The following is a 26,827-nucleotide window of genomic DNA, read 5'->3' on the forward strand; positions in this document are numbered from 1 at the left end:
ATATCTAAATTGTATTCTAGCTTTATTTTACTTATTGAAACTTACTACTGTACTTATGTCTGGGTTGCTGCCCCCCCCCTTATCTTATCTTTTGTTATTGTTATTATACTTTTTATTTTTATTTGTATGTCTTATTCTTATGCCTTGTACAAAGAGAGCACAGTTTACCAAAGTCAAATTCCTTGTGTGTTCAACATGTTCAAGCATGCCTGGCCAATAAAAGCTGATTCTGATTCTGATTCATTCTCAATATCTGTAAGCGTTCCATGGTCGTGATCTACGTCAGGGCGTTGCTTCACCGTGACGACATCACGCTGTCTCCCCGCCCCCTGCTTGAGTGCGGCTGTTAACCGGAAGTTCCGTTCCGTCGAGAACTGGGACAGCAAGCGGTGAGTGCATGAATTTATACCAGCTAGCGGGCCGCGGGGGGAATTTACACCACTTTAAACGGGTCAGACCGAATTCAGAATTACACATTGTGATGTTTGACATGTTCTCTAACGAACGGGGCGTGTTAAAGGACCGAATTTAACCCGGGAGGTTAGCTTAGAGCAGCCGAGGATGGAGGCGAGTTAGAAGACAATACAATGGATGTGTGCGACGTTAGCTAGCCCGGTTTTGTGTAGTGTGTGTGTAGTGTGTGTGTGTGTGTGTGTGTGTGTGTGTGTGTGTGTGAGAGAGAGAGAGAGAGTGTGTGTAGCTAAACCGGGATTAAACTCGAGTGCTACTGAGGATGAGGATGAGGATGATGATGGGTCAAATAACACAGCTAAGCCTCAACCATTCATTGTCTCTTCCTCACAAACACCTCCTTCATCCGCTTCCTCCTCAGCTGCAACACTGTAGAGGTTTATTTGATCTCGTGAGAGAGAAAGAGAGAGTGAGTGTGTGTGTGTGTGTTTATGGTTACTGCAACCAAACTCGACCCCTACTAGCTGCCCGAGATATTAACCTCCATCAGCGCAAAGCAGTGTAGCTGCTGCTGCTGGATTGTGTGTGTGTGTCTGTGTCTGTGTGTGTGTGTGTGTGTGTGTGTCTGTGTGTGTGTCTGTGTCTGTGTCTGTGTGTGGGAGGAGGAGGGGGGGGGATGCCTGTCACTCAATGCCGCATATTATCCTGTTGTTTGCCAGCCATCCGTAGCCACTGAGCCAAGAGCCGTGTGTGTGTGAGACTGCAGCACGCCTCTGTTTTTTCATGTTTTACTTAAATGTAATTGGAGTCATGCAGGAAGGAGACTCGTGATGGCTGTAACACATGCCCCGATTTTATTATTTGCCTTCTTTTTTTTTTTGCTTTTTCTCACCAAAAAGATAGCTATCATATTCCCATTTTAACTGCAACATCTTCACATACCTACATAGTAACCCTTTTGTTGCTTTTATTGAAGTCCTACGCTGAAAAGGCATCCATGTATTCCATTTTCCCATGATAATGAGTTAAACTTGGGCTTAACTCACCTCACTAGTGTGGACAATGGCAGCATTTGTCTACTTATATGGGAATAACCAGCTCTGTTATCTTGGGATAGTGATCACAGGAAAATGGAGTAAACCAAATGTCTGGATGTGTTTCCTACTACTACCCTTTCACAACAAAATAAATGTCCCTTTAATTAATCCCCAACGAGATATCCTGACATTTAAAACATAAGATCATATAGAGTATTGTCTGTAGTATTTTTATTAGCAGTGGAATAGAGATATTGATAGAGCAATATATATATATAGTCCTGACTGCTGTGATACAACTATTGTATTTCTGGCGCCAAATATCTTAAATTAAATTCAAAATAATCACAAACCCTGTCCGTGTTTTGTTAAAGGTGACATATTATGCAAAATGGACTTTTTAATGGTTCTCTACCTGAAATATGTGTCCCTGGCATGTCTACAAACCCCCCGAAAATGAAAAAAATCTATTCTGCCCCTGTTCTGATTTCTACACCTTTCTGTAAATGTGTGCTGAAACGAGCCGTTTCAGTTTTCAGTGTTTTTCATACGTCACCACGACATCCGGTCTGTAACGGAAGTCAGAGCTCGGAGCTTGTTCAGCCCATAGACTGTATTAAATAATACTCAACCCCTCCTCCGTTTTTCATTCCCTGCACACATGTGTGCTAACAAGGAGCTTAGGAGGGAGGCATGCTAGTTGTAGGCTGTCTTAATAAACACAAAGGTCGGTTTTACTCCCCACGTCTGCAGATTTGAAGATCTAGTGGATGATTTTTATTTTTCATGGAAAAGTGCTAGCGCTAGTTAGCATAGCCACATAGCTACATGTTCGTTGCTGTGTACCAAGACATACGTCGACATACTGACAAATAAAACAACAAGAAACACAAAATCTGTGACCAATGGTTCAGAAAGGTCCTGCTGCAGGCGCCTCTCCGTCAGGATCAGATTCTGGATCAGATTCAGAGGGTTGAAGTAATGCGGGTTCTGTGAGCAGCCGTGTATATTCAGCCAACATGTAAACATTGGATCAACGTGCTGGAGAGCCGAGGGCACATCCACTTCCTGAGGGGCCGTGGTCAGAGAGCTCATTCTCATTTAAAGCCACAGACACAGAAAACAGCCTGTTCTGAGCAGGGCTGAAAAAGAGGGTTTTTCAGGCATACCAGAATCTGATTTCAAAGTGTTTTTTTGAGCAATAAACTTCAAAGACATGTTTTGGGGACCTCTTAGGCCAATATACGAGACAATGCGTGATTCACAACGGCAGCATCCGGCTGTGAGATGGAGAACATAAATATTGGGAGTGACAGCGAGATCGAAACACGCCCAGTTGCATGCCACTAGCTTCGGAGAGGCATGCTGGTATAGAGAACGATAGCTGCCGCTAGCCACAAGTGACTCGCGTTAAGTGGCAGTGGACGTTAATGATTGGATGAGATGATCGGCTCATATGTCAATGACTAATCAATTAAAAAACGTCCAGATCGGCTCCGATCTGATAGTTGGGATCGGGATTGAGACATCCCTACTTTTAACCCCTGATTTCTACTCCTGATTAAAAAATGAGTGATAGTTTTCTATCACCTCAACAGTTGTAAACGCTTTTATTCAGCATTTATTGCCTCCTGCTTTTCTGTTGACAACAGAAAGACGACTGAGGTGAAGGAGACAAAGAGATGGAGGAGATTGAGATGGGGACAACAAAAACTCCTCAGCTGGGAAAAGATAAAATCCAGTGTCAGGGCCTGAACCAGCAGTGATTTTTGTAACACATAGATACATCTCCAGTATGAGGAAAGCAACTGATTATTGTTTTCATTCAACTGTTAATCATTTATTGTATTAGTTTGGAACAATCATAAAATAACAGCACATCATGTCCCCAAAGCTAATTGGGAGGGCCTCTTTAAATTGCTCCATTTTCCAACCACATCAGATTTATTGTCATTAAAATAGAAGCAGCAAATCTAAAAAGGTCCCTGAGCTCGTCCTCTGACATTATCACATCAATGTTTGGTTAAATCTTTTGTCAGGGCTCTTAACCATTGCTCTGGCTTAAGAACAACATGATGTGAAAAATAAAGGCTTGTTTAAATTGGCAAAGAAATGATTAAAGGAATTTATTCTACAAGTCTGATAATCAAACTCGAAACTTTAAAACACCCCTCCCTCCAATTTCAGTGACAGAATGTGTTTCTTTTCTTCTCATATGATTTAGAGGCTAATAAATTGTGAGTGCATTGTCATCCCTGACTTGAATATTCATTATTAGTGCTGGAAAGTATCCATTCATTTTTTCATTTTGATTTTTCACAGCTTTGCCCACTCTTTCTACATTACTTACCAACTATACAATGAAGAAAGAAAAGAGAAGGAAAAAAAAATAAAAACACACACACACATATATATATATATATGGATTAGATATATGTATATATACAAAATAATATTAAATAAAATAAATAAAAATATTAAGATATAAATATATACATGTATTAAATGTGTGTGTATGTATATATATATATATATATATATATATATATATATATATATATATATTAATTGTTAATTCTGTATATTTTTGTGTTATTTTATTTTTAGTATCAACTATTGTCTTTATATGTGTCAATTAAGAATTTTTTAATTCATTTTTGATATTAGAACACTGTTTGGGTGGAGGCTTCAAATAAGCTCTCTGAGTTTTCTGCCTCTTCCTGCACATTATATTATTTATCTTTGCTATTTCTTTTGTATGTCTTTTTTTTAATTGTGTAAATAAAACAACATAAACATAAACATATGCAAAATTGTATATATAATTAATAACAATACAAAATGAAGAAAAAACACAAACATCAGTACATAAATTAAATATATAAACAAAATAATAATAATACTTATAATAAAAATAAAATAAAGAATAAATAAATACACATATTTAAATTAAATATACATACAAAATTATATGTAGAATAGTTCAAACATTTCTAAGAATGAAAACTATTATTAAAATAAAGAAAAACTCAATAAACATAAAAATTAAATATATACAAAATTATATATATGTATATATAATAAAATATAAAATAGTAAAAAAATAACATAGTATCCATTAATGAAGGTTGTTGACAATAAAGGATTCATTAATAATCAGGTTGTTGCTGCATCCTTTCATGTGTTTCATGTGAGTGCACAATCAGACTCTAGATTCCATTAGATACCTGAAAACCAAAGATTCCCCCTCAAGTCTTTTCCTGCAGTCGTTTTTAACCCCGGCCTTTATTGGACTTTATGCTCGTGCACAGCTCCACACTATTTATAACCATCAGCCTCCTCCAGATGCACAGAGAGCGAGCCATTGTTTCTTGGAGCAGCGTTGGAAAAAAAGCCACATGGTGCTTCACGCTGGTGGATCGCCGTACAGGTCACTGTTAATCTGCTGAACAACAACGACTATAAAGTGATTAACAGTCTCTTTGCATATGCTACCTATTCTTGGCGCTTGTCCTACATGTGGGAACAGATTGTGCGATGTTCCTGCACTCGTTCACCTCTCACTCCTCTCTTCTTTCTTTTTATATCTTCCTTTATTTCACTCCTCTTTCTCTATGCAGTCTGCTTTTAGTCCTATTATCTACCAGGCTCAGGCTGTTCCCATTTAAGGGCAGCTAAATTGTATTTTCTTTAAGTGCTGAAGTTGGAAATTGGTGACTGTGAATGAACATCTTGTGACGCACATTTTAATCACATCACAGTTTGTGTGGTGTCATTTGGTCAAGCAGGATCAGGCTGAGGTGTTGAGTGCAGCTTAGTTTTTCTGGTAGAAAACTGACAGACGCCCTCACGTCTACTGATACCTGCAGTTCAGACCAGTTTGCACGGCTTCTTCCTAATTTTTGGTGCCTGTTGAGAGTTGATGTCACTGGATCATACCTTACAAACTGCATGTCTCTTATCTTTCTCAGAGACTGTGTAACACTCCCACACTGCCATCGTTCTCTTTCACGTTACCATGAAAACAAAGGAGAGTTTGTCAAACAGACGACCAAATTCTGCCCAAATAAAAACCCTCTTCTCTAAACCAGGCATTAATGCGGGGAAGTTACAAGTATGAGGCTGTAAGGTTCAGATAAACATCAGCTACTAACATCACCGCATGGCTCATAATTAGCTCATGTGCAATGTCTGTAACAGGCCCGTTATTAGCTGATACCAACGCTCAACTGCATCTCTACGAATGATGTGTACTGTAGCACAGTGTGCACTGTATCCAAGCGTATTATCTGTAGCTATAAGATAAAGACATTAGGGTAACATTTACACCACTGGCCTTCTTAAAAGTGGGAAAACCTGCACCGACGATTTAGTGTAGGGGTTATAGCCATAGACTGTAAATAAAAATGGACAGCGTTACTCCGCTTCTTCCCGTTGTACGGTTCTGAAGCCAAAAAATCCTGCTCCTGGGCGCAGCCATTGTGCAGCCAGAGCCTGTGAAGCCACCGTAACGAGCTCCGCCCTACAGCGTAACGTCACAAGACGCTGTGTGTCCTTTGAAGTTTCCCTCTACGGCGGCTGTGAATCAAAGGAAACAGGAAGTAAAACCCCGTTTTTTAAACTCTAATAACTAACGAAAAAGAAACTTTTCAGGAAAAAGAGGCCTTGGACACAAAACAGTCAAATACTAACTACATATCACCACAGCATACGGATGTGTCATTTGTATGACGTGTATTTATTTCTTAAAGTTTGACTGCTCCCCCATTCAAATGAATGGGGAAGACGGATTTTTTTACCTATACTGCAGCCAGCCACCAGGGGGCAGACACTGCTGAAAGCTTCACTTCCAGCTGAGCGAGATGCACCCTTGGTTATAGCACATACTTCATGCACAGAGGCTAACACAGGACTTCCACTAAATCCGTGTCTGGTCCGTCTCCATGCTCTCTCATCCGTCAACACCCACTGACGGAAAACGCATCACGGAGCAGGCACCGCCGGACAGCTGGAGTCATGTGACCGAAGTTTTCCCGCGGTAATCACAGATTATCCTCCTCCTCTCTTCATCCGTGTTGTCTTTCTGGTCCTCTGAAAACCTCTGACCAGTTGACTCCAGGCCTGGCTCTGCTCCTCATGACGGGTTGTTGTTGTAGTTAAGTGAAATACGATCTGGTGATAACACATATACTCGTTTTTTCTTGTTTCGACTTTGAGTGAACCGGCTCCCGGCCGGGAAAAAACGATTCCAGAGCGGCTCCAACCTTTTGCTGGTCTAGAACCGCGAACCGCTAACTTCAGGGGCGAGGCTTGGTTGCCGTGATCAAAAACACAAACCAAACATGTTTCCTCCATTGTCCTGCAGCAATAAAATAAAAAAGACTAATGGATTCCAAGGCAAAGCAGTGGTCGGCCAAGGAGACAAGCTGCCGTTGTCCGCCATCGTTGTTGTGAGGGAAAGTTTGCGCCAGCGCTGCTGGGAAAAGCGGTCACGTAAATCTGACGTCATGACGTGACTCTTCCACGGGCTCGAGCGAGCAGAAAAACAAACGGGTGCCGAGTTCCTTCGCGAGTTCAACCAGCCCGGAAATACAACCCGGTTCGTGCTGGTCGAAAAGAGGTATTTATTTTATTCTGAAAATGAATCGGATGTTTTCGTTTTGTTTTGGCGTCTGACTTCCTGTCCTGCTCGACCTGCTCTGTTGAGATTGATGCGTCGTGCTCAGGCATCCGGCAAAAGTAGAAGTCTTCCGTATCTGATCCCGAGACGGAGCCGGAATGCAACGGAGTGGATCCAGTGGAAGTTAACACATTGACTAGAATAGAAACGTATTAGATCCAGTGCCGTGCCAGATCAGAGACATGCCGGACACGGATCTGTTGGAATTCGTCCGTAAAGTCTTCCTCGCAGTAGTTGCTTGTTCATCTCCCAGCCTCAACCCCTTCTGCATGTCATCTCCCACTCTCTACTCCCCACATTCAATGTCTCTTTTCAAAAAATGCCCTACACACATCTTAAAATGTGGAGAAATCTTAGAGTAAAGTTGCAAATAACAGAAATACATTCATAAAAACCCTTTCAGTCAACATGGAATGTTTCCCTCTGATACGGTTCAGGCCTTCAAGATTTATTCCAGACCTTTGTGCCGCTCTGAATGAGACTGTCTCTTGTGTTTAACCCGGCTCTCTTATTATTCTGCTGTACTCGTTTATCCAGGGTCAGAGTGCAGGGCAGAAACAACCTTCTTTTGTCCACACTCTAACTCACACGTTTACCCCCCAGCTTCCATGTATTCTCTCAGTGAACATGACCTTCAAGAGCAGTGCAGCATTAAGCCTGCTCTGTCATAACAGTGGTGGAATTTTAACACCCAAGGACTATTATCCAGCTCCAGGTTTACACATTAACCTCCGCGTCTGAGACATTTCCTCGTCTCCTCATCTCCTGTTTACCAATCAGACTGCTCGCCGCACTTCCACGCCCGTCTCGTCCCACACCATCCCAGAGTGAAAGGGCAGCGAGAAGGGGAAAGCTTTTACCGCCCTGCCTTTACTGTAAAGCAACGACCTGATCTCATGGCTGTTATCGACGGCTGACTCACGGCGCAGAGAGACGCGCGTCTGCAGCCGAGTGCAGCACAGGGAGTGTTTCATTTGGTTAATGTGTCTGGCTACTTGCTGACTTCAGACACCTGCTGACACACACACAAACACAAACCTGATGACTTCTGTTGTGGGTTCAGCTGCAGGTTCATTATGTGTGTGTGTGTGTGTGTGTGTGTGTGTGTGTGTGTGTGTCTACTAAAGCAAGAAAGGGAACTTAATTCCCTGGGATTAGTGTATTTACAGTACAAGATGAACAGTGTGAGAAAATATGTGATGTACAGAGACATGTTTTAATATTGCAGTAAGTGTTTATTAGCCATAAATCACATTTCCTTTATCTGTGTGTACTTTGTCATGTTTAAGACGATACATATTTGCAACATGACCTCCTTGAATCGACAAAGCAGGGTTTTTTTCCCCACTTGAAATTGGCACAAAATAATCTGAAGGTAGCCGATCGTACGGTTACATGATTATGGCCAAAATGATGTTCATGATTATTTTAAACAACATTGAGATTCCTTTTTATTCATCGTTAAAACAGGAAGTCTTAGCCATATAACTTCGGATATATATTTGATAAGGTCTCCCACTGTTTCATCATGCACTTGTTAGCTCGTTGGCACTCGTGTTGTAGCTTTGTTCTCCATGCTCACTCTGTCCCTCTGCTTTACTAACACACACCTGATCCTCCTGCTCTGCTACTGATGTTTTCTGCACTTAGTTTTTGATTGTTCGATTGTTGAAATCAAGAATGTGGATCCGTCATTAAAAAAAACTAGACTGCTTCATTACTAACTACCATAGATGAATACCATAGACCAGGGGTTCCCAAAGTATGGGTCAGGACCCCCTGGGGGGTCGCGAGACACAAATAGGGGGTCGTGAGATGACTTCCAGAATGTTCTTTTTTTTTACCCATTATATTATAGTAAAAAATATCAACAAAAATAGTAGCTAAACTTGTAATAAAACCTTGAGAATAGAAAATGTAATGAGTTTTCTGCCTTTCTTTTTGCTAGATGCCTCCTAAGTTTAGGGTTAGTGAACGGTTAATGATCAAAAGCATCAGTAGCAGCAGGTTAATTCATAATGGCACAGGAAACACATGCTCATATAGGAAGGCTAATTTTCTGCAGCACAGCTAAATGAAGCCACATTAAATCACTGTGAGGGACAGTGGGGGTCTTGAGTCTTTGGCACCTTTATTTTGGGGGTTGCTGGCTAAAAAGTTTGGGACCCCCTGACATAGACTGTATAAATAATGGACGCAGTATCTGTTGCGTCACCCATCTGTTTCTGAAGTGCTGTTTTGAAGCCAATCGTCAGCGGGAACCAAAATCGAAATGCTGAAGTCACCCAGCTTCTGTCAGTGTCAGTGTTCCTGTCAGTCAAGTCAGCTGTGCCTCTCATAATGGAAAACTAGAAACCTTAATATCTTCACAACTGTTACGTTAGAAAAAAAATTCACCCCCGTACAGTGTGTGCCGATCGAGAAATGAGCTATCCAGACTACACCTGTTTTTTCCCCCAGGCTGTAAACATGTTTATTTCTGCTGTAAAGATCGGCTTGTTTGAATTGGTGTGTATGTGGTTTCTGGTATTTCCTGAACCAGCCTCAAGTGGACAATCGATGAACTGCAGTTTTTAACGCTTCCGCATTGGACTCCAATCCCCCGGCCGGAGGTTGCTGCTTGATGAACATGTACAACAGCAATAAAGGCGAGATGTTACCTCTGAAAACTGTCCACCTTTTAAGGTTCATGGATGTATTAACCAGAAGTAGAAGTGATCAGATTATTCACTTTAGAAGTAGCAGTAGTTGTTGGTGAGACAAAGTGGTGAGTGGCACACCTGCAGTGAAGTCAAAGTACAGCACTTTTTAATCAATTCTTTTGATTCCCCATCTGATAAGAAGCCAAATGCTGAATATCAACCCCCACAATCAGCCACTCCTTCTCATATTGCAACGAAGGTGAAGTATTTGTACATACTGGTGCATATAATTCCAGCACTTAATGCATTAATGAGATCTGAAAGTGCACTCACAGAGCACAGAAGGCCAATAATCTAGAATTTCATTGGATGCAAATCTGCAAGTGCAACAACTCCATGAGTCTCTAAAAACAATTCTGAAACATGCCGTCATCTCGGCCGTGTGTTCATTTTTCAGGAAATATTCAAACAACATTCAAATCAGCACTTCCTCTTAGTTGTGTCATGTTAGGCAAGAGTAGAGTTGTTATCAATAAAGTACAGAAAGAACATCCTGAATATGCAGCTTGTTACTGAAACACTGTTCACAAAGGAGACACAAGGCAGGATATTCCTACAAATGTCCACATCTGCTGGTACAACTTATTACTCAAAGGAACACTTGAAGGCTGCGTATCTCTGAACATTAAACATCGTGAACATCTCGTCTTTCTCTCAGCTCGACAGTCGGGACATTGTTCAAAACAATTTTAATAGATTTTTAAATTAAACCGAGAGCTCCCTCATGGAAATAATGTCCTAGTTTGCTTTTATTAGTTTCTCGGCTTGCTTGTGTTGCAGATTGAAAAGACAGAGAAAACCAGTCATTGTTAATTTAATAAGAAGTAATCAAAAAAGCCCGAAGAGAACGCTGATGACTGCTTTCATTATTCAAAACGTTAAGTATCCAGGAAGTGTTTTAGTAAATGCTGTAGTGTGCTGACCCTGGAGAGCTTTTTGAATACCCTCTTTTTTTAAATCTGCCATGTTTACAGCTTGATTGTGATTGAGAATGTGTGCAAGCTTGACTTATTCTCTGGAAATGTAGATAATCAATCAAAGTTTCTGATACATATGCACACATAGACAGTATAAATAATAGTATCCGTGACGTCACCCATCTTTTCTGAAGCGCTGTTTTGAAGCCAATCGTTGGCGGCCGCCATAAAAGAAATGCTGAACTCAACCTAACTTCTGTTGAGCTAGTGTGAGGTAAAGAGGCAGGCTTTGAGCCTCCTCAACAACAGCTACAGTGTTCCCGCCTCACATACCTCTTTTCGACCAACGTGCACAGAGTTGTATTTCCGGGCTGGTGCTCCCGCTGGTTCGGAGCTGGATGAACTCGCGAACCAACGCAGCACCCGTTTGTAGAAGAGTCACTTCATGACGTCAGATTTACGTGGCCGCTTTTCCCAGCAGCTCTAGCGAGAACTTTCCCTCACAACAACAACAACGGCAGCTTGTCTCCTCAGCCGACCACTGCTTTACCTTGGAATCAATTAGTCTCTTTTATTTTTTTCGCTGCAGGACGAAGACGGACACACATTTGGTTTGCGTTTTTGATCACGGCAACCTCTGCCTGACGTGAGCGGTTCGCTGTTCTAGACCAGCAAAGAGTTCGAGCCGCTCTGGAACTGGATTTCCCAGCCGGGAGCCGGTTCACTCAAAGTTGAAACACAAAAAAACGGGTTCTCAATTGAGCGCCGGCTCCTAAGCGGCCCTGACACTGCCTCGGCTGAAAAAGGGTATCAATCAGCTCAGTCATGTCCTTATATGCGCAAAACTCGTAATCTTAATATCTTCTGAACTGTCATGTTGTGAAAAAATTCACCCCCAGTACAGTGTGTGCTGATAGAGAAATTAACTACTCAGACTTAAACCGTTTTTTGTACCAGGCTGGAAACATGTTTATTTCTGCTGCAAAGATTGTCTTTTTTGAATGGGTGTGTATGTGGTTTCCGGTGTTTCTGCTGCCAGCCTCTAGTGGACACTCAATGAACTGCAGTTTATGACACTTCCACATGGGCTTCATATTCTGAGACCGGATTTTGCTGCTTGTATGCACAACATGACTCTGTTTCAGTGATTTCTATAAACTCATCAACTGACCTCTCTGTGTTTTCCTCTGACTGCAGCATCTTCTACAGTGTATGTGTGGCAACAACATGTCTGTGCCGCTGCTCACCGAGGCTGTCACGGTGTCCGCCAAGGAGAAGGAGACCGCGGCGGTGAGTCAAACCACAAAAAACCTCGCAAATGTTTGCATCACAAATGGTATTGATACTCATATGCATCTTATTTTCACTGAGAAGGAGAGGAGGGTATAAAAAAGGCTCTCTGTTAACTCAGATACAGTTTTCCACGGCCTTTGCTCTTAAAGCTTGTTGCCTCTGAATTCAACCAGATCACACAGTCATTGCTTTGTGTAATGCTTGACGCGAAAACGATGATAAGCCTGGGCAAGGAAATTAATCTCTAAAAGGGATTGTGATAAAATGAGTGTTGTTTGTTATGTTCTACCCTGGAAACTCTTACTCTATCATACATAATAAAACAGCCGAAATAGCAACAGCAGCCAGCTAGTCTAGTGAAGTACATGCCCACTTTCCTCTTGGGAGCTTGGTTTCAGTTGCAGGTAAAAAAAGTGAATAACTCATTAAAAGAAAGCAAGAGTTGGATCAGACGGACGGTGACTTGGAAGTCATATCTCCTCAGCTCCGCAGCCTTCTCCTTGGACATCCAGCACATCATCTCAGAAACAGAGGTTTTCAACATAGACCTTAAAGGGTTCCTGCTCTGGTGCTGTACTGCTCTACTACCTGGATGTAAACAAGCATAGATGAGAGATGTATGTAGGCTGTGTCTGGTTAAACCGTCACATAACTACTCAACCAGAGTAATGTGTAACTTTAGTGACACTCAGCTTACAAATTTGACTTTGCTTACCTGCAGACTCTCTGTGGTAAATACATTGCAACTGTTTTGAGTGTCTTCTTATCTCATAACTAGTTGGTTAGTCAGAGTTTTAAGTTCAGTTGAACAACCGGGAATCCATTTGCTTCAGAACACCCTAGTAATTTGGCTGCCAGTCAAACTTTTGCATTACATTTTCAGATAAGCCTACGTAGGGCTGGGAGATAATTCAATACGAGCGACAGGGCACGGAATAAAAACACAGAACCTACCAGCTCAAAGCAGAGTCTTCAGTCTGACACTGTGTGGACTCAGCTTTAACTATTAACTTCATACACTTCATTAAATATACTTACAGGATGATGGTAAAGGAAGAGCACAGAGACAACTTCTGCTGTTCATTTCTAACACATTTAATGTCCATCACGACCGTAGTACAACTGAACACTGAATAACTGATGCATTCACTGCACTGTGGGAAACAACATCACTCTGCCCCTAACTCTTAGAAATCTTAAGGGGAGAGCACCATTTAAAACAATACTCTACTAAACTGATACACAGAATACAATTTTATATATAATTGTTGTAAATTTAAATCAAATTATCCAAATAATCTCAATCTGAGAAAAATACGAATTTAGAAACTAAAACCACAAAAATCTCATCTTACACAAAAGACCTGCTTCCTGTTAGCACTGTCAGAAATGAAGGGTTCAAGAAGCTTACCAGAAAACTAAATCCAGACACAAGCTAACAAACTGTCTTGTCAGAAAACGTCTTAAATTGACATTTTCCTCAAATGAGTGAAAGCTTGAGGATAAAGTTCTTCTTGGTTTCTTCCATTTGAGTCCTCCTCTTCCTATTCAACAGTCACACCTGTAGCTGCACCTGTAACAGGTAACTCACAGTAGGCAGGCACTCTTGATCTGAGGGTACAAATGAAAGGAGCTGTTGTCAGGTACAGTGCACGGATTTGTTAAGAACAGGATCAAAGCTCTGAGCTTTATCTCAAACCTCGACACCGAAGAAAAGTGTTTTGATCCCTTCAAAGAAAGCCGAGTCACTGATTTCCTGCAGCAACCTTTCAGATCTGTTTTTATTCTCTTTCTTGGTTTCTCTGCGGGGAGCAGCATGTGTGGAAACTGGAAGCTAGATTTTATCTTGGCAAGAACGGCAGATTGGCATAAATTGCACCAAGAATACAACATGTACACGAGAGTGATGCAATCTGATAAAACGTCTCAAGCTGAAATAGAAAATACTGAACTGCTTTAGCGATCGATGTTTCTGAAGCGGTTGATCATTATCAGAAACTCAGAAAAGTAATGCTTCTGAACACTCTCCATCTTTGTGTGAATATGTAACAGCACTACAGTCTGAAAAGTGAAAGATAACCCTGGTATTTTAATATGTTGCAGGTGATCTTCCTCCATGGACTTGGAGACACAGGGTGAGTTCTGTTATCATCACCTTTTCTGTCCCGTGTTTTGTAGAAAGTATGAACAAAGTCTAAGGAGAAATCTCTTTTTGTATTATATTTCTTATTAGATTAGAAAGACTTTGATACATTGAATACAATATTGTTTCCCAGATATAGACATAGAGTGCTTTTACATGTTTATTATAAAGGCAGGCTACAGTGACAATGAACAAACAATGCCTGGTTCCAATAGAGACTGATATTATTGTAAAGGTGTAACTCAATTCAAAAGAACTCTTGATATTCTTTGGAGATGCGCTTTAATATGTTTTCATGACACATCAACACGCTCTGCTTAGATGATAATTTGTGATTGGTTTTATACATTTAAATTTAAATGACTCTGCAAAAGAAACATTAAGTAGATTAGATTATTTCATGATATAGAAAGTGTACATTTTGTTCAATAAAAATACATTTGTTACTTTTGATGGTTAAAGCTCCAGGGAGGAGTTTTCAGCAGGCCATGAAACAGACTGAAATGAACACTGATGCCTCTATGTGACAAAAAATTGCAAACAAGACCATCAGATATAAAACTGATGACTTCTGTAAAGCAACTTTTAAAGACTGTAATTACTGCTGCAGGGTAGGTGTCGGCCTGTTGACATTTTCCACAGCACAGGTTCACAGTGAGTGATACGGTTGGCTGCACCCAACACAACAATGAGTCAAAGCATAGTCTGTATAAATAATGGACGTAGTATCCGTGACGTCACCCATCTGTTTCTGAAGCGCTGTTTTGAAGCCAATCGTCAGCAGGAGCCATATTGGAAATGCTGAATGCAACTTCTGTCAAGCTAGCATGAGGTAAAGAGGCAGGCTTTGTGCCTCCTCGCCAACAGCTACAGTGTTCCCGTCTATTAGTCAAGTCAGTCATGTCCTTACATGCGCAAAACTCGTAATCTTAAAGTCTTTGGAGGTTCTCAGTCATCCAGGTCATGTTAATCCAAAGCTTGATCCGTAAGGCAACTGGACTGGTAGAATTTCTTGAAGACATTTCACCTCTCCTCCGAAAGGCTTCTTCAGTTCACTAACAGTCGTGGGTGTGTCCAGGAGTCACAAAGGGTCCTAAGTGGGGTCGTTAGTCTAGTTCCTGACAGTCGTTCAGTACCTCCTGACAATCGTTAACCTAGTTCCTGACAGTCGTTAGGGTGATGGGTCAGCTGTGAGTCGTTAGAGTCACATGGTCTCTGGTGTGAGTATGGTCTTACTTGTTTTGGCAGAGAATTCAAAACAGCATTGTATGTAGGAGACAAATGGTGTCTTAGTCCAACACCTCTGTTTAGAGAAGTAATCATAATATCTTCAGAACTGTTGCATTATAAAAAAAATTCACCCCCCATACAGTATGTGCCGATAGAGAAATTAGCTCATCAGACTGAAACTTTTTTTTTAACCAGACTGTAAACGTGTTTATTATTGCTGTAAAGATCGTCTTTTTTTGAATGGGTGTGTATGTGGTTTCCGGTGTTTCTGCGGCCAGCCTCTAGTGGACACTCAATGAACTGCAGTTTCTGACACTCCCACATGGGCTTCATATTTTGAGACCGCGGGTTTGCTACTTGAGTTAAAGTTCCTCACAGGAGCTTTAAGTTTGTTTAGTGGCTGGGGAAGTTGTGTGAAGATTGTCCAGTCATTCCAAAATCCCAGCCTAACTCCTGTTTAAATTCACATCTGACTTTTTTGATGTAACATATCTATTAAAACTCCAAAGACTCTCCACTGAAGTGAAAAAATCTTCAATCATAGTGTCATAATACACTGCCCACATAAAAAACTAAGCTCTCAAATCAGCACTTCACTTAAATGATGTCAGAGCATCTTTACAAATATTCCTCCTTGAGAGTGTTTCCCTCTCTGGTCCTCAAGTGATTTAAGAAAAGTGGTTTTAGAAGTGACTCGTATTTGTGAGAAGAGAAGTGACTCGTATTTTCCACATAATGAGCTACACATATTGTACTAAAGCTGTAATCCTCTTGGGTTTGGTGTAAAATATGTAAGTCATTCTGTTGAAACTGGAATGAAAGAGCTGCTTTCTCTGTTTCCCTTCAGGCATGGGTGGGCAGATACTCTGAGGGAGATCCAGCCGTCTCACGTCAAGTTCATCTGCCCCAACGCGTGAGTCTTTCTCTCCTCCAGTCCTCTGTCATATTCCATGTCTCTGAGGGCTTCGAAGTTTATGTACAGCTTTATACCGTGACATAAACACGCTGTTGTAGGTCATTAGAATTCTATAGAGACGTAGGAGGAAGGTGATATTAAGATTATGAGTATTTATGTGATCAAAGTCTTACATTTACAAGGAAACACTTAAAAATGTTCAGCAATAAACAATATTATTCTTTGAGTTTTTGAAGTTGGAGGGACAAATCAGAAACTCCAGATATTCTTGGAGATTCAAGTGATAGTTAATATTCAGTTTAAAAATATATATATTTTAAATCTTATCAACAAATCTGACATTATGAAAGTCTTTCAGAAGTAAATTGTGGAAATATTGAATCACAAATATACTTTAAAAAAAACCTTGTTAGATGTTTATTATAAAATACACTCAGTTCACATTTCTAGTCAAGCAAAGAGGCTCTCATATGTAGCTTCAGGCTTTTTTTTACTCAGTAAATTTGTTAAAAGAAGGTTGCTGTGAAGTGTTGTTGGCCCAGTCTGAACTCATTATTAAATGTATGACTTCTTTATCTGTCTTTTCACCCTGCAGACCCTCGATCCCCGTCACTCTCAACATGAAGGCCACGATGCCTGCGTGGTGAGTTGGTGTGATGAAAACACGAGACAGCCTTTTAGCTCAACAGTGGGAGCTATTGTTTCCTTGGAAACCACAATAGGGCCTCCATACTGGCATTGACAATAGTGTGATTGTATCCATTGATTTTTTTCAACGCTTGCTTCTGCATGTGCGCAGGTTTGACCTCATGGGGCTCAAACCCGAAAACCCGGAGGACGAGTCTGGGATCAAGAAGGCAGCAGACAACAGTGAGTCCTGATAAAGACCCTCATCTAAAAGATATTATGTTTTGACCTTTCTTTGATACTTTTATATTTGAAATATCTTTATTGAGTTTCCATCACATATGAAAATACAAAACACAACACACAAAAATACAAAAAATAATAAGACAGAAAACGCTGGGGTTGGGCAGTAATGTTCTACATTGCCACAGATGGTACAGTATTGTGCAAAACAAGGAAGACTAACAGGTCTCTGCGGCAGTGATAGTAATACCTGACATAGTGCAATAGCCTTTCCCACCCTCCCATCCCCAGCTGTCCTGAAAAAATGAAGGCGTAATATGTAAGAGTTAGTTTGCAGCGCACCACAGAGAGTCAGATCTTACTTCTTATGCCAAGGGCCGGCTCAAAGCTCATCTCATCATGTTTTAGTTTGGGTGTCATGAAAGTAGGCTAAGAAAGGTTCCCATGTCTCATAAAATTTCCTCTTCGAGCTACTGATAGAAAAACGTAGCATCTCAAGTTTGAGACAGGACATTACATCCTGATGCCACTGGTCAAGCGTGGGCAGGGCAGCACCCTTCCACCCCTCCACCAACAATACCAAGAGTAGGGCTAAGATTTACATTTTTCTGTAATAATTTAGATGAAGTGTGGAAGATGTCATGCCAGAATTTCTGCAACTTAGGACACAGCCAGTACATGTGTATCAGGGAAGCATCATTATGATTGCACTTGTCACAGGTTGGAGTTATATCGGGGTAAAAACTGGACAGCTTGACCTTGGTCTAGCACAGATGGAGGATTTATGTATTGATAATAGAATGGAGTCCCATTGGTCATCAGATTTGTCCCAAATCCTGTTCCCAGGCCGCCTTAATCTTGTCTATTTGACATTTTTGATCTGAAACAATTCTAATGTGTTGTAAAATAAGCACCCTGTGATATTCACTGGGAAGTAGGGATGTAACGATACACTCATCCCACGATTCGAATCCCCATTTTTGGTTCACGATACGATTCACTCACGATTCTCTAACGTTTTTCAAGAAAACTGGATTGAACTCAAAATTTGAATAACTAGTATTTTATTTCAATTCTCAGATATGGATAGTTACAATACATGTTTGTCTCTTATATTTCTTTGTACACAAACTAACACTTTTTTTTCCTTTTTTTTCTTTTTTTTTTTTTTACTTTTAAAGATTTGTTTTATTTGTGTTGCAAGTGCTCTACAAGGGTGCAATATAAATTATTCCTGTTTCCAAATTGATACATTAAATGCAAATATTTTTACAACTGAAACATCTAAGATTGAGATTTACACCAAATACATCAGATTCCTTTTTTTTTTCATTTTTAAGGTGTGTTGTAACTCAAATAAAACCACTGCACACTATTTTTCAGTACCTTGCAAAAAAACTAAAAATGACCGTACAAAAATACTGTGTTGGAAAATTTCAGAACAGTTATAGAGAAATAGAAAGTGAACAATTCCCAAATAAAATTATTAAATATTAAAATTAATAAGGTAAATCTCTCTAAATAAACAAAAGTGCAGCTTTTTCTCCCGGCTTGGAATTGACATGTTTTTTTTTTTTTTTTTAACCAGAGAAAAGACCCATTGAGATCGAGACCTCTTTCACAAGGGTGACCTGGCCAAGAGAGCCAGCAACATACGTCGTAGTAAACAAAACAGACAGATAACGACAACAAACATTAAAATATAAAATACAAGCAATTTGATAAAATAAAGTGCAGAAGTTATTTTACAGTAACAATTTAAGAACACAGGGATATCATGGAAAGCCAAAATGCTGCCGTACCTCAGACTTGAAACACGATGGTGCATCCTGAACTGCTTGGTCTTCACCTGCTGCCGTCATGTCTGTTACGCTCCACCCAGCGAGTGACGAGAGAGCAGCGCAAGAGACTTAATGATGTTGAACAAGCAGAGTGAAATGCAGATAGTGCCTTCTACTGTTTAAAAATAATATCGCAATACAAATTTTGTTGAATCCATTTTAATCCAACCTTATTTGTATACATTTTTTACTGACTTGTGATATATCCTTACATCCCTGCTGATAAGTATTTTTAAAAGCAGTTCACCAGTGAAAGTCTCAAACACACGTTTAGTCAGGCATGGTTTCTTACATCACATATCTAAGGGTCTAATCTTGTTGGGTGGTGATATGTCCAAACCGGGGATCATAGGAGAAGCCAGTAGAGCAAGGAGTTGTCGTTTTCAAGTTAGATGCACATGACGAGTGTGAGTGAGGGGTGAGGGAGCCTTTTTGGGCCTCATAACAGCAGCTCACAACCCTATTGTGGATGTCACTTCCTCAGTAATACATACACCCTTCAGTCAGACGCAGAGCTGGCGAACAGGACCATCGTTTATGTAACAACACACTGTCTGTTGTTTCACTAGAAAGTCTTTTCAAAGGGAAAGCTCGTCAACATTTTTTTAAACTTTAGAGAAAACTTTGTGAAATGTCAACTCATCTCTACCAGTGTGGGTTTGGTAGAGATTAAGAGGAAGGTATTAAAGTCATATTCAGATACACACATGCTTAATCAGGGTGAAGGTGTAGAACAAAATCTGGGTCTCATGAAGAGGCATATGCACTGACAATGTCACCATCAGCCTGTGGTGCTACATGATCTGTCCACTAGGGGGCATCTCAACTTCACAAATACATATTTAGAATTACTCACAGGTGATGGCTTTTGCACAAGGCCTTAATTACTCTTATAAAACCATAGAATGAAATAGATTTGAGTAATACATTTATTTATTTATTGTAGTTGATTAACCTCATGATATTTGTTCCAAAAAGCCCTGGAGAGAGAACCAAAACATGTCCTGCTTTTGATACTCAGAAACAATACACTGTTAGTTTTGGTCTTCCTAAAGGATGTTTACATAATGACAAATAACATCACAAACCCAAAGCACCACACCTTAGTGCTTATTTTTTAAACAACTGAAGGTCACTCCTCAATTCATTTCAAATTGGCTCTGATTTTCACTTGAAAGGTAAAAGCAGCAATTACTCACATGAATTAATGCAAAACCATGAAATGTGTAAAATAAAAATGATCTGTCAATTAAAGCAAAAGCTGATAGTTAATAATATATCAATGCATAAATTGACACTTTAATTTTGCATGCAAAATGGGACTTTGTTGAGTAAATCAGAATCAGAAGTTCTTTATATAACCCAGTGAGGGAAATTCAGGCATTACAGAGCTCTTATAAACAGTATGGAAGAAAGTTAGATAGTAATAGAAGAAGGAATAAAATATATATATATAAATAAAAATCAAATAAAGATCAAATAAAAATAGAATACAATAGAATAAAATAAAGATCAAATAAAAATTGAATACAGTTAAATAAAATAGAATACAATAAAATAAATAAATAAAGATCAAATAAAAATACAGTACAATAAAATAAATAAAGATCAAATAAAATAGAATACAATAAAAAATAAAGATCAAATAAAAATAGAATACAGTAAAATAAAATAAATAAAAAACAAATAGAATAGATTACAATAAAATGAAATAAAGATCAAATGAAAATAGAATACAATAAAATAAATAAAGATCAAATAAAAATAGCATAAATGGAAATAAAGATACAATAAAATAGAATAAGATAATAAGAAAGATCAAATAAAAATAGAATACAATGAAATAAAGATCAATAGAATAGAATACTCAAGTATATACAGAAGATTAGAATAGTTAGTAGCCATGTACAGAAGTGCTGGGAATGAAGAAGATGTATAGAAGGATGTTAAAGTGGCAGGATATTGCATAGTGTATTGCACGGTTGTTGTACGGTTATTGCACAGAGTACAGGTTATTATTCAGTGATCAGAGGGAGGAGTTGTTAATGCAGTTGAAGCCACAAAGTAGCAATAAAAGAGAAACAACTCTGGTTCAGTACCTCAGAGTTGTAGCAGTCTAGTGTTTGAATACATTTTCATTGCTCACATTGTAGCTTAGTTTTTACTCACCCAACAGTCACTGTTCAGATGCCTCTTCTACCTGAATATCTCCTCCTGGAACATATAAAGTCTAGTTTGACGAGCTGCGTTGTATGTTGTCTCTCTGTCACGTTTTAATGACGTGTATTTGTTCCTTCTTCTCTCCAGTCAAGGCCATTATCGAGCATGAGGCCAAAAATGGGATTCCCCCTCACCGTATCATTCTTGGTGGCTTCTCTCAGGTAGGATTTATTTTATCTCAGCATGATGTAACCATAAGAGAAATAATTGGAGCACAATGAAATTAATAAGTACAAATATAAACTCCTTTTTCTTTTTCTCGTCTGTTTGTCTCTCCTCAGGGCGGGGCTTTGTCCTTGTATACTGCTTTGACCAGTCAGCACCAGTTGGCCGGCGTCGTGGCTCTCAGCTGCTGGTTACCTCTTCACCAGAGCTTCCCTTCGGTACAGTCGCACTTTCAGTCCCTTTTTGTTAGATTCTGCATCAGGTTTGACTGTCCATTAATCTGGGCGTAGTTTTAAGTCTGTGTTGTTTGTCCCGCAGGCGTCAATTGGCAGCAAGAACATCCCGATCCTGCAGTGCCACGGAGAGAGTGATTTCATGATCCCGGTGCAGTTTGGTGCCATGACATACGAAAAACTTAGATTGACAGTCAACCCTGATCTGATCACCTTCAAAACGTATCCAAACCTCTCTCACAGCTCCTGTCCTCAGGTACTGCACCGTCGTGTGTGTGTGTGTGTGTGTATATCTTAGAGAGAGAGAGAAAGAGAGTGTGTGTAAAGCCGGGTTTATACTTCTGCGTCACCCCTTCGCAGCAGTGGTCGACGCGGACATGAGCACCACATACTTGTGCGTCGATGTGTCTGTGATGCGCAGAAATTTGCCGCCGAAACGCTTGAGGAGAGTGTAGTATCTCTGATAGCTGGTCGCCTGTTTCCCCGCTACGATCTCTGTTTACTTTTCCTCAGTGATTCAGAGCGTGTTATGTTAATCTACAGCTGATACATGTTGCTGTTTATCATACAGACATGATTACATGAAGAATAGAGAGGAGATGAAACTGCTCCCTTCAGGTCGGTGTTTTAGACTGTCACAAGCCACAAAGAATATTTACAAGAACTCTTTTGTTCAAAGAGCAATTAAATTATTAAATTCTTAGATTGCAAAATCAAACCAAACTTCTACATTTCAATTTTAGCAAACTCAAAAAAATAAATAGCAAACTGCAGCATCTGCCTGTCCCCCGTCCAGGGTTTACAGGGGCCTGCATAATTTAATGACTTCAAATGTAGGATTTATGTCTGTATGTATGCATGCACTTGTCTCTGTGCATGCATATCCACATATATGTATGTGTATATGTGTGTATACATATGTGTTCTTATGTATGTGTATGTGTATGTACATATGGATATGTTTTATATTTTTATACTCCATATTTTATATTAGCTCCTTAAAAGAATTCTGCTGGCAATCACTCGGAAGATTTGTCTGTTTGTCTGTGAAGCCAAAGGCAATTTTCCACATTGTGGACAAATAAAAGTTCTAAGTCTAAGAATAAACACACAGTTGGTGTGCAACCGATTAACAGGGATCCCGGAAGGGCTGTATAAATGCAGGCAATACAATGCCAAAGAGCGGACCAATCACAGGGTTTGCAGTCCACGTCGATTCAATGCGTAGTTAGATTTTGGAGGAGGTGCGTGTCAGCTACGTGCGTGGGCCTCTGTGTAGGTATGGGAGCTACACGGACCTCCGGCGTAGGCTACGCAGTTGATTCAACGCAGAAGTATAAATCTGGCTTAAATATGTGAACATTTATTTTGATTTTGAAATGCATCATTGAGATTTGAATCTGCACTTCACTGTGAGTCCACTTGTCTGTATTTTAGTCCCCAGTAACAAGCTATGATGCAGGGTTTTCTCAGATTGGTGGTTGCTGGCGATGCTTTGGCTCATGTGTTCGACCAAGACATGACATCACTCAAAATCCCTCTCTTTTCTTCTCTTGCAGGAGATGGTGGCTGTAAGGGAATTTATCGACAAGTATTTGCCCCGAATCTGACCTCACCTCATCTCATCCCCTACTGTGACCCTCTGAGACACTGACCTCCCACCCCTGATCTGCCGTTATCCCACAGGAAACAGCCATGAGCACCCCACCGACCCCATTCTTCCACACACTTCACACGACACACACACACACATGGTGTAATAATGATTTGATCCACACTGCTGAACATAACATACACATCTGCCTGCAGATTTAATCAAACATAACGCTGATCTGATACAAACATAAACCAAGTGCTCACACTCACAAGTCTTAGCCTTTCGGAGGGAGAAACACTGACTCACATGAAACATTCCCTTTGGTTTTAATTTCAACAACCTCTGTGTGTCTCTCCACTTTTACCTCATTTTGCTTCCCTTTTTGAGAGCTGTCTTACGTTCTTTGCTTTTTACTGCAACATGTTCCCCCTTTTGTCATTCCTGTGTCAGTTTGTGAGAGATAAGATGGAACCTAACAACAACACTGAGTCACTTACCACTTTAACACCTTTCTGATGACTCTGAGGGATGCAAAGATCCAACTTTTACAGCCCCATGATTGAAACATCAGCAATAACAGATGTTCTCCTGCAATATGACTGTTCAACTAAGCTGGTTAGCTACCAACACTCAGTCAAGACATGCAGATACTGAAGGAGCGGTTGAGCTCTCATTTGCAAATGATTATGGTGCTTTATTTGGTTCAAGCATCACAACATAAAGAATTGACTTTGAAGGATTGTCTGAGGATTGGCTCCATTTGCACAATACCCATTCCATTTATTTGAATAAGTATTAGACTGATGTCAGTAACAGATCATGCATCCCTATTAGCAGTGCAGTCAGACTTGATTTTGCTTCCCATTCATCTTTATGTCTTATCATTTTTTTCCTTCTTGATGCAAATTGACCTGCTTGAATTTTTTTGCACCGAGTAACATCTGATTAAAATGTGTTGGTAAGGCTCTGTGGAGTTCAGGCAGTTTGAGAGAAAAAGCAGGATGGATCATGAAAACTATAAAAAAAAAAGCAGAAACAGGGTAAAAGAGATGCCAGCTGTAAGTTAAAGGGCGGTAACAGAGGTTGCTGACAGTCCCACTTTTGTTAAAAAGCTGTGTAATAAACATCTTTATGGACTGATGTTGGTGCCCTGTTAGCTATGCTACAACCTGCAGATTACAACAAAAAACACCAATCTCCTGTCGACTCCCCCTCCCGGCTTTTTGCCGTGCTATATCAGTAAAATGATTCAGGTGAAATTCTTTCTGGCTGCTTGTTTGACTTTGGGGAAGTAAGCACTGATTTCCCACCAAGAAAGGGTCTTGCATTCATAACGTAATCATGTCCAACAATAAAAGGGGGCCCCATATTACTCTTAATTATGAACTGTGATCATACATCATGGAAAATATGAGTTTTAATCCGATCAAATAAAAGAAAACAAACCAATTGACATCCTTGCCGCCCTGTGCTGTTTATTTCTAAACTCCCTCACCTGCATGTTGGCTGTTTCATCCATTACATGTTCTGTGATTCTTTTTGCAGAATTACCTCATTGTTTTTTTTCCGTGGAAGTATTTAGCTTGTAGTCTTAGAGGAGAATGACTGACCAGTATGAGGAGCATGAAATATTGCTTCCATACGAATGGTTGCAGGCCCACACAGACTGCACACCAGAAGTCGTTTCACTGTTGCTCCCACCGGTTTTCCCCTATTTTAAACATCATTTCCCATTCGAGTGCATCAGCCACACCTTCTCCAACTTTGGAAAAGAACCTGCTTCCTGTGTGTGTTTTTTTTCCCACTGCATTGAAGTAGTTTTAAACTGGCATTAACCATTTAACCCCCAGAAAAATCCACGAAAAATCGAATTCCCAAGTCCCTCCTTTGGCAACTTACCGTTACCCACTAATAGAAAATGGAAGGTCAGATTTTAAAGTTAAACTCAACACTATTATGGTTCACTTCTTTAAAAAAAAAAAAAAAAAAAAGGCTAAACAAAGTGATGTCTTTGGCAGGAAGCTGTTCTAACATGACTAAAGGGTGATTTTATCGTACATAAAAGTAATCTTGAACAACTTGAGACCCTTGGACATAGGAGTGTAACTGAGGAGTCGTGTGTGCTTAAAATATCTATATATCAGGTGTATTGCATTTTCCTTTTTGTGAATGTTAATTTTGCTCTCCTCATCATCTGTTCTCTCTTCTCAAACCTGATTTAAAAAAGAATTAAGGTGGGAAAAGGAGAAAAGACATCTGTTTTGATTGTGAACTAATCAATGAATGTCTCTTATTTCCTTGAATCCTTTAATATTTGATTTCCTTTCATTTTAATTCTTCTTTTGTCCTCTTGGGGCCATTTTTTATTATTCCAACATTTCCCCCCATGTGATAACATTGCACTGTCTTGTGTGATTTGTCCTGGGTTCTATGTTGTCATGTGTATTTTCTACACATTATTATTTTGTTTATTGGACTCGTGTTTTGTTGTTTTGTCACTGTTGTCATCTCAACCTTTTATTTGTCTGTTTATAATGATTTGCATAAAGTAACATTTTTTTTTGGTTTCCAAAACACCTGTATGTGAAATAAATGACCCAAAAAAATCCATCTGGGTTCAACGTCTTTCTTTATTTATTCGTGGGTGAAAAACAAACATGTTTAAACAATGGTCATAATGGTAATAATAAGGGTTAGGGTTATGAATAGGGTTAGGGTTATGATTAGGGTTAGGGCTATGAATAGGGTTATGATTAGGGTTAGGGCTATGAATAGGGTTATGATTAGGGTTAGGGCTATGAATAGGGTTATGATTAGGGTTATGGATAGGGTTATGATTAGGGTTAGGGTTATGAATAGGGTTATGATTAGGGTTAGGGTTATGATTGTCACGCATTGACTACTGCAACTCTCTACTGGCAGGCCTCCCTGCATGCACAGTTAAACCTCTGCAAATGATCCAGAACGCAGCAGCACGTCTGGTCTTCAACCAGCCTAAGACAGCTCATGTCACTCCCCTGCTCATTTCGCTACACTGGCTTCCAGTTGCAGCTCGCATCAGATACAAAACTCTAATCATTACTTACAAAGCAGTAACCAAAACTGCTCCAGTTTACCTGGAACCCCTCATCCAGGTCTACTTCCCTTCTCGCCCGCTACGCTCAGCCTCTGAAAAGCGCCTAGTGCTTCCAGCACATAAGGCCTCAAAATCACTAGCTGGACTCTTCTCTTCTGTTGCCCCTAAATGGTGGAATGAATTGGCCAACTCCATTCGCTCTGCAGAGTCCCTCTCTACCTTCAAAAGACAGCTAAAGACCCAGCTCTTTAGGAAGCACTATGCACTTAGCTAGACTGTTCTCCACTGTTGTCCCCAGTGGCAGATCATGTCCTCCAGCTACAATTGACTTGCACTGTCCTTCTCTACTCTGGGAATCTGTGTTCAGCTCTTGAGTGACCCAGCACTTGGTACTTTGGTCATTATTGTGGTGATGTTAATTGTTGATGAAGATAATGGAAGGTCTTAAATGGTTTGGTTGCTTCATTGTAGATGTTTCTTATTAAAAAATAAATAA

At 40.0% G+C, this 26,827-nt stretch overlaps 1 protein-coding gene across 2 annotated transcripts; it reads left to right on the forward strand.

The window, feature by feature from the left end:
* The first annotated feature begins 270 nt into the window (after positions 1-270).
* lypla2 (lysophospholipase 2) lies at positions 271-25,245 on the forward strand. Of its 2 annotated transcripts, none has more exons than XM_034704434.1 (10): positions 271-389; positions 11,945-12,037; positions 14,144-14,175; positions 16,261-16,326; positions 16,925-16,972; positions 17,129-17,199; positions 21,348-21,421; positions 21,542-21,643; positions 21,744-21,914; positions 23,218-25,245. In XM_034704434.1, the coding sequence occupies exons 2-10, from the start codon at positions 11,960-11,962 to the stop codon at positions 23,266-23,268; spliced, it is 693 nt and encodes a 230-aa protein (XP_034560325.1). In that variant the 5' UTR covers positions 271-389; positions 11,945-11,959; the 3' UTR covers positions 23,269-25,245. The 2 variants fall into 2 exon arrangements, with proteins under 2 accessions (XP_034560325.1, XP_034560326.1); XM_034704435.1 differs by lacking the exon at positions 271-389 and adding an exon at positions 429-451.
* Positions 25,246-26,827: the final 1,582 nt, after the last annotated feature.

The sequence above is a fragment of the Notolabrus celidotus genome, chromosome 16 (genome assembly GCF_009762535.1).
Source record: "Notolabrus celidotus isolate fNotCel1 chromosome 16, fNotCel1.pri, whole genome shotgun sequence".
Classification (NCBI taxonomy): Eukaryota; Metazoa; Chordata; class Actinopteri; order Labriformes; family Labridae; genus Notolabrus; species Notolabrus celidotus.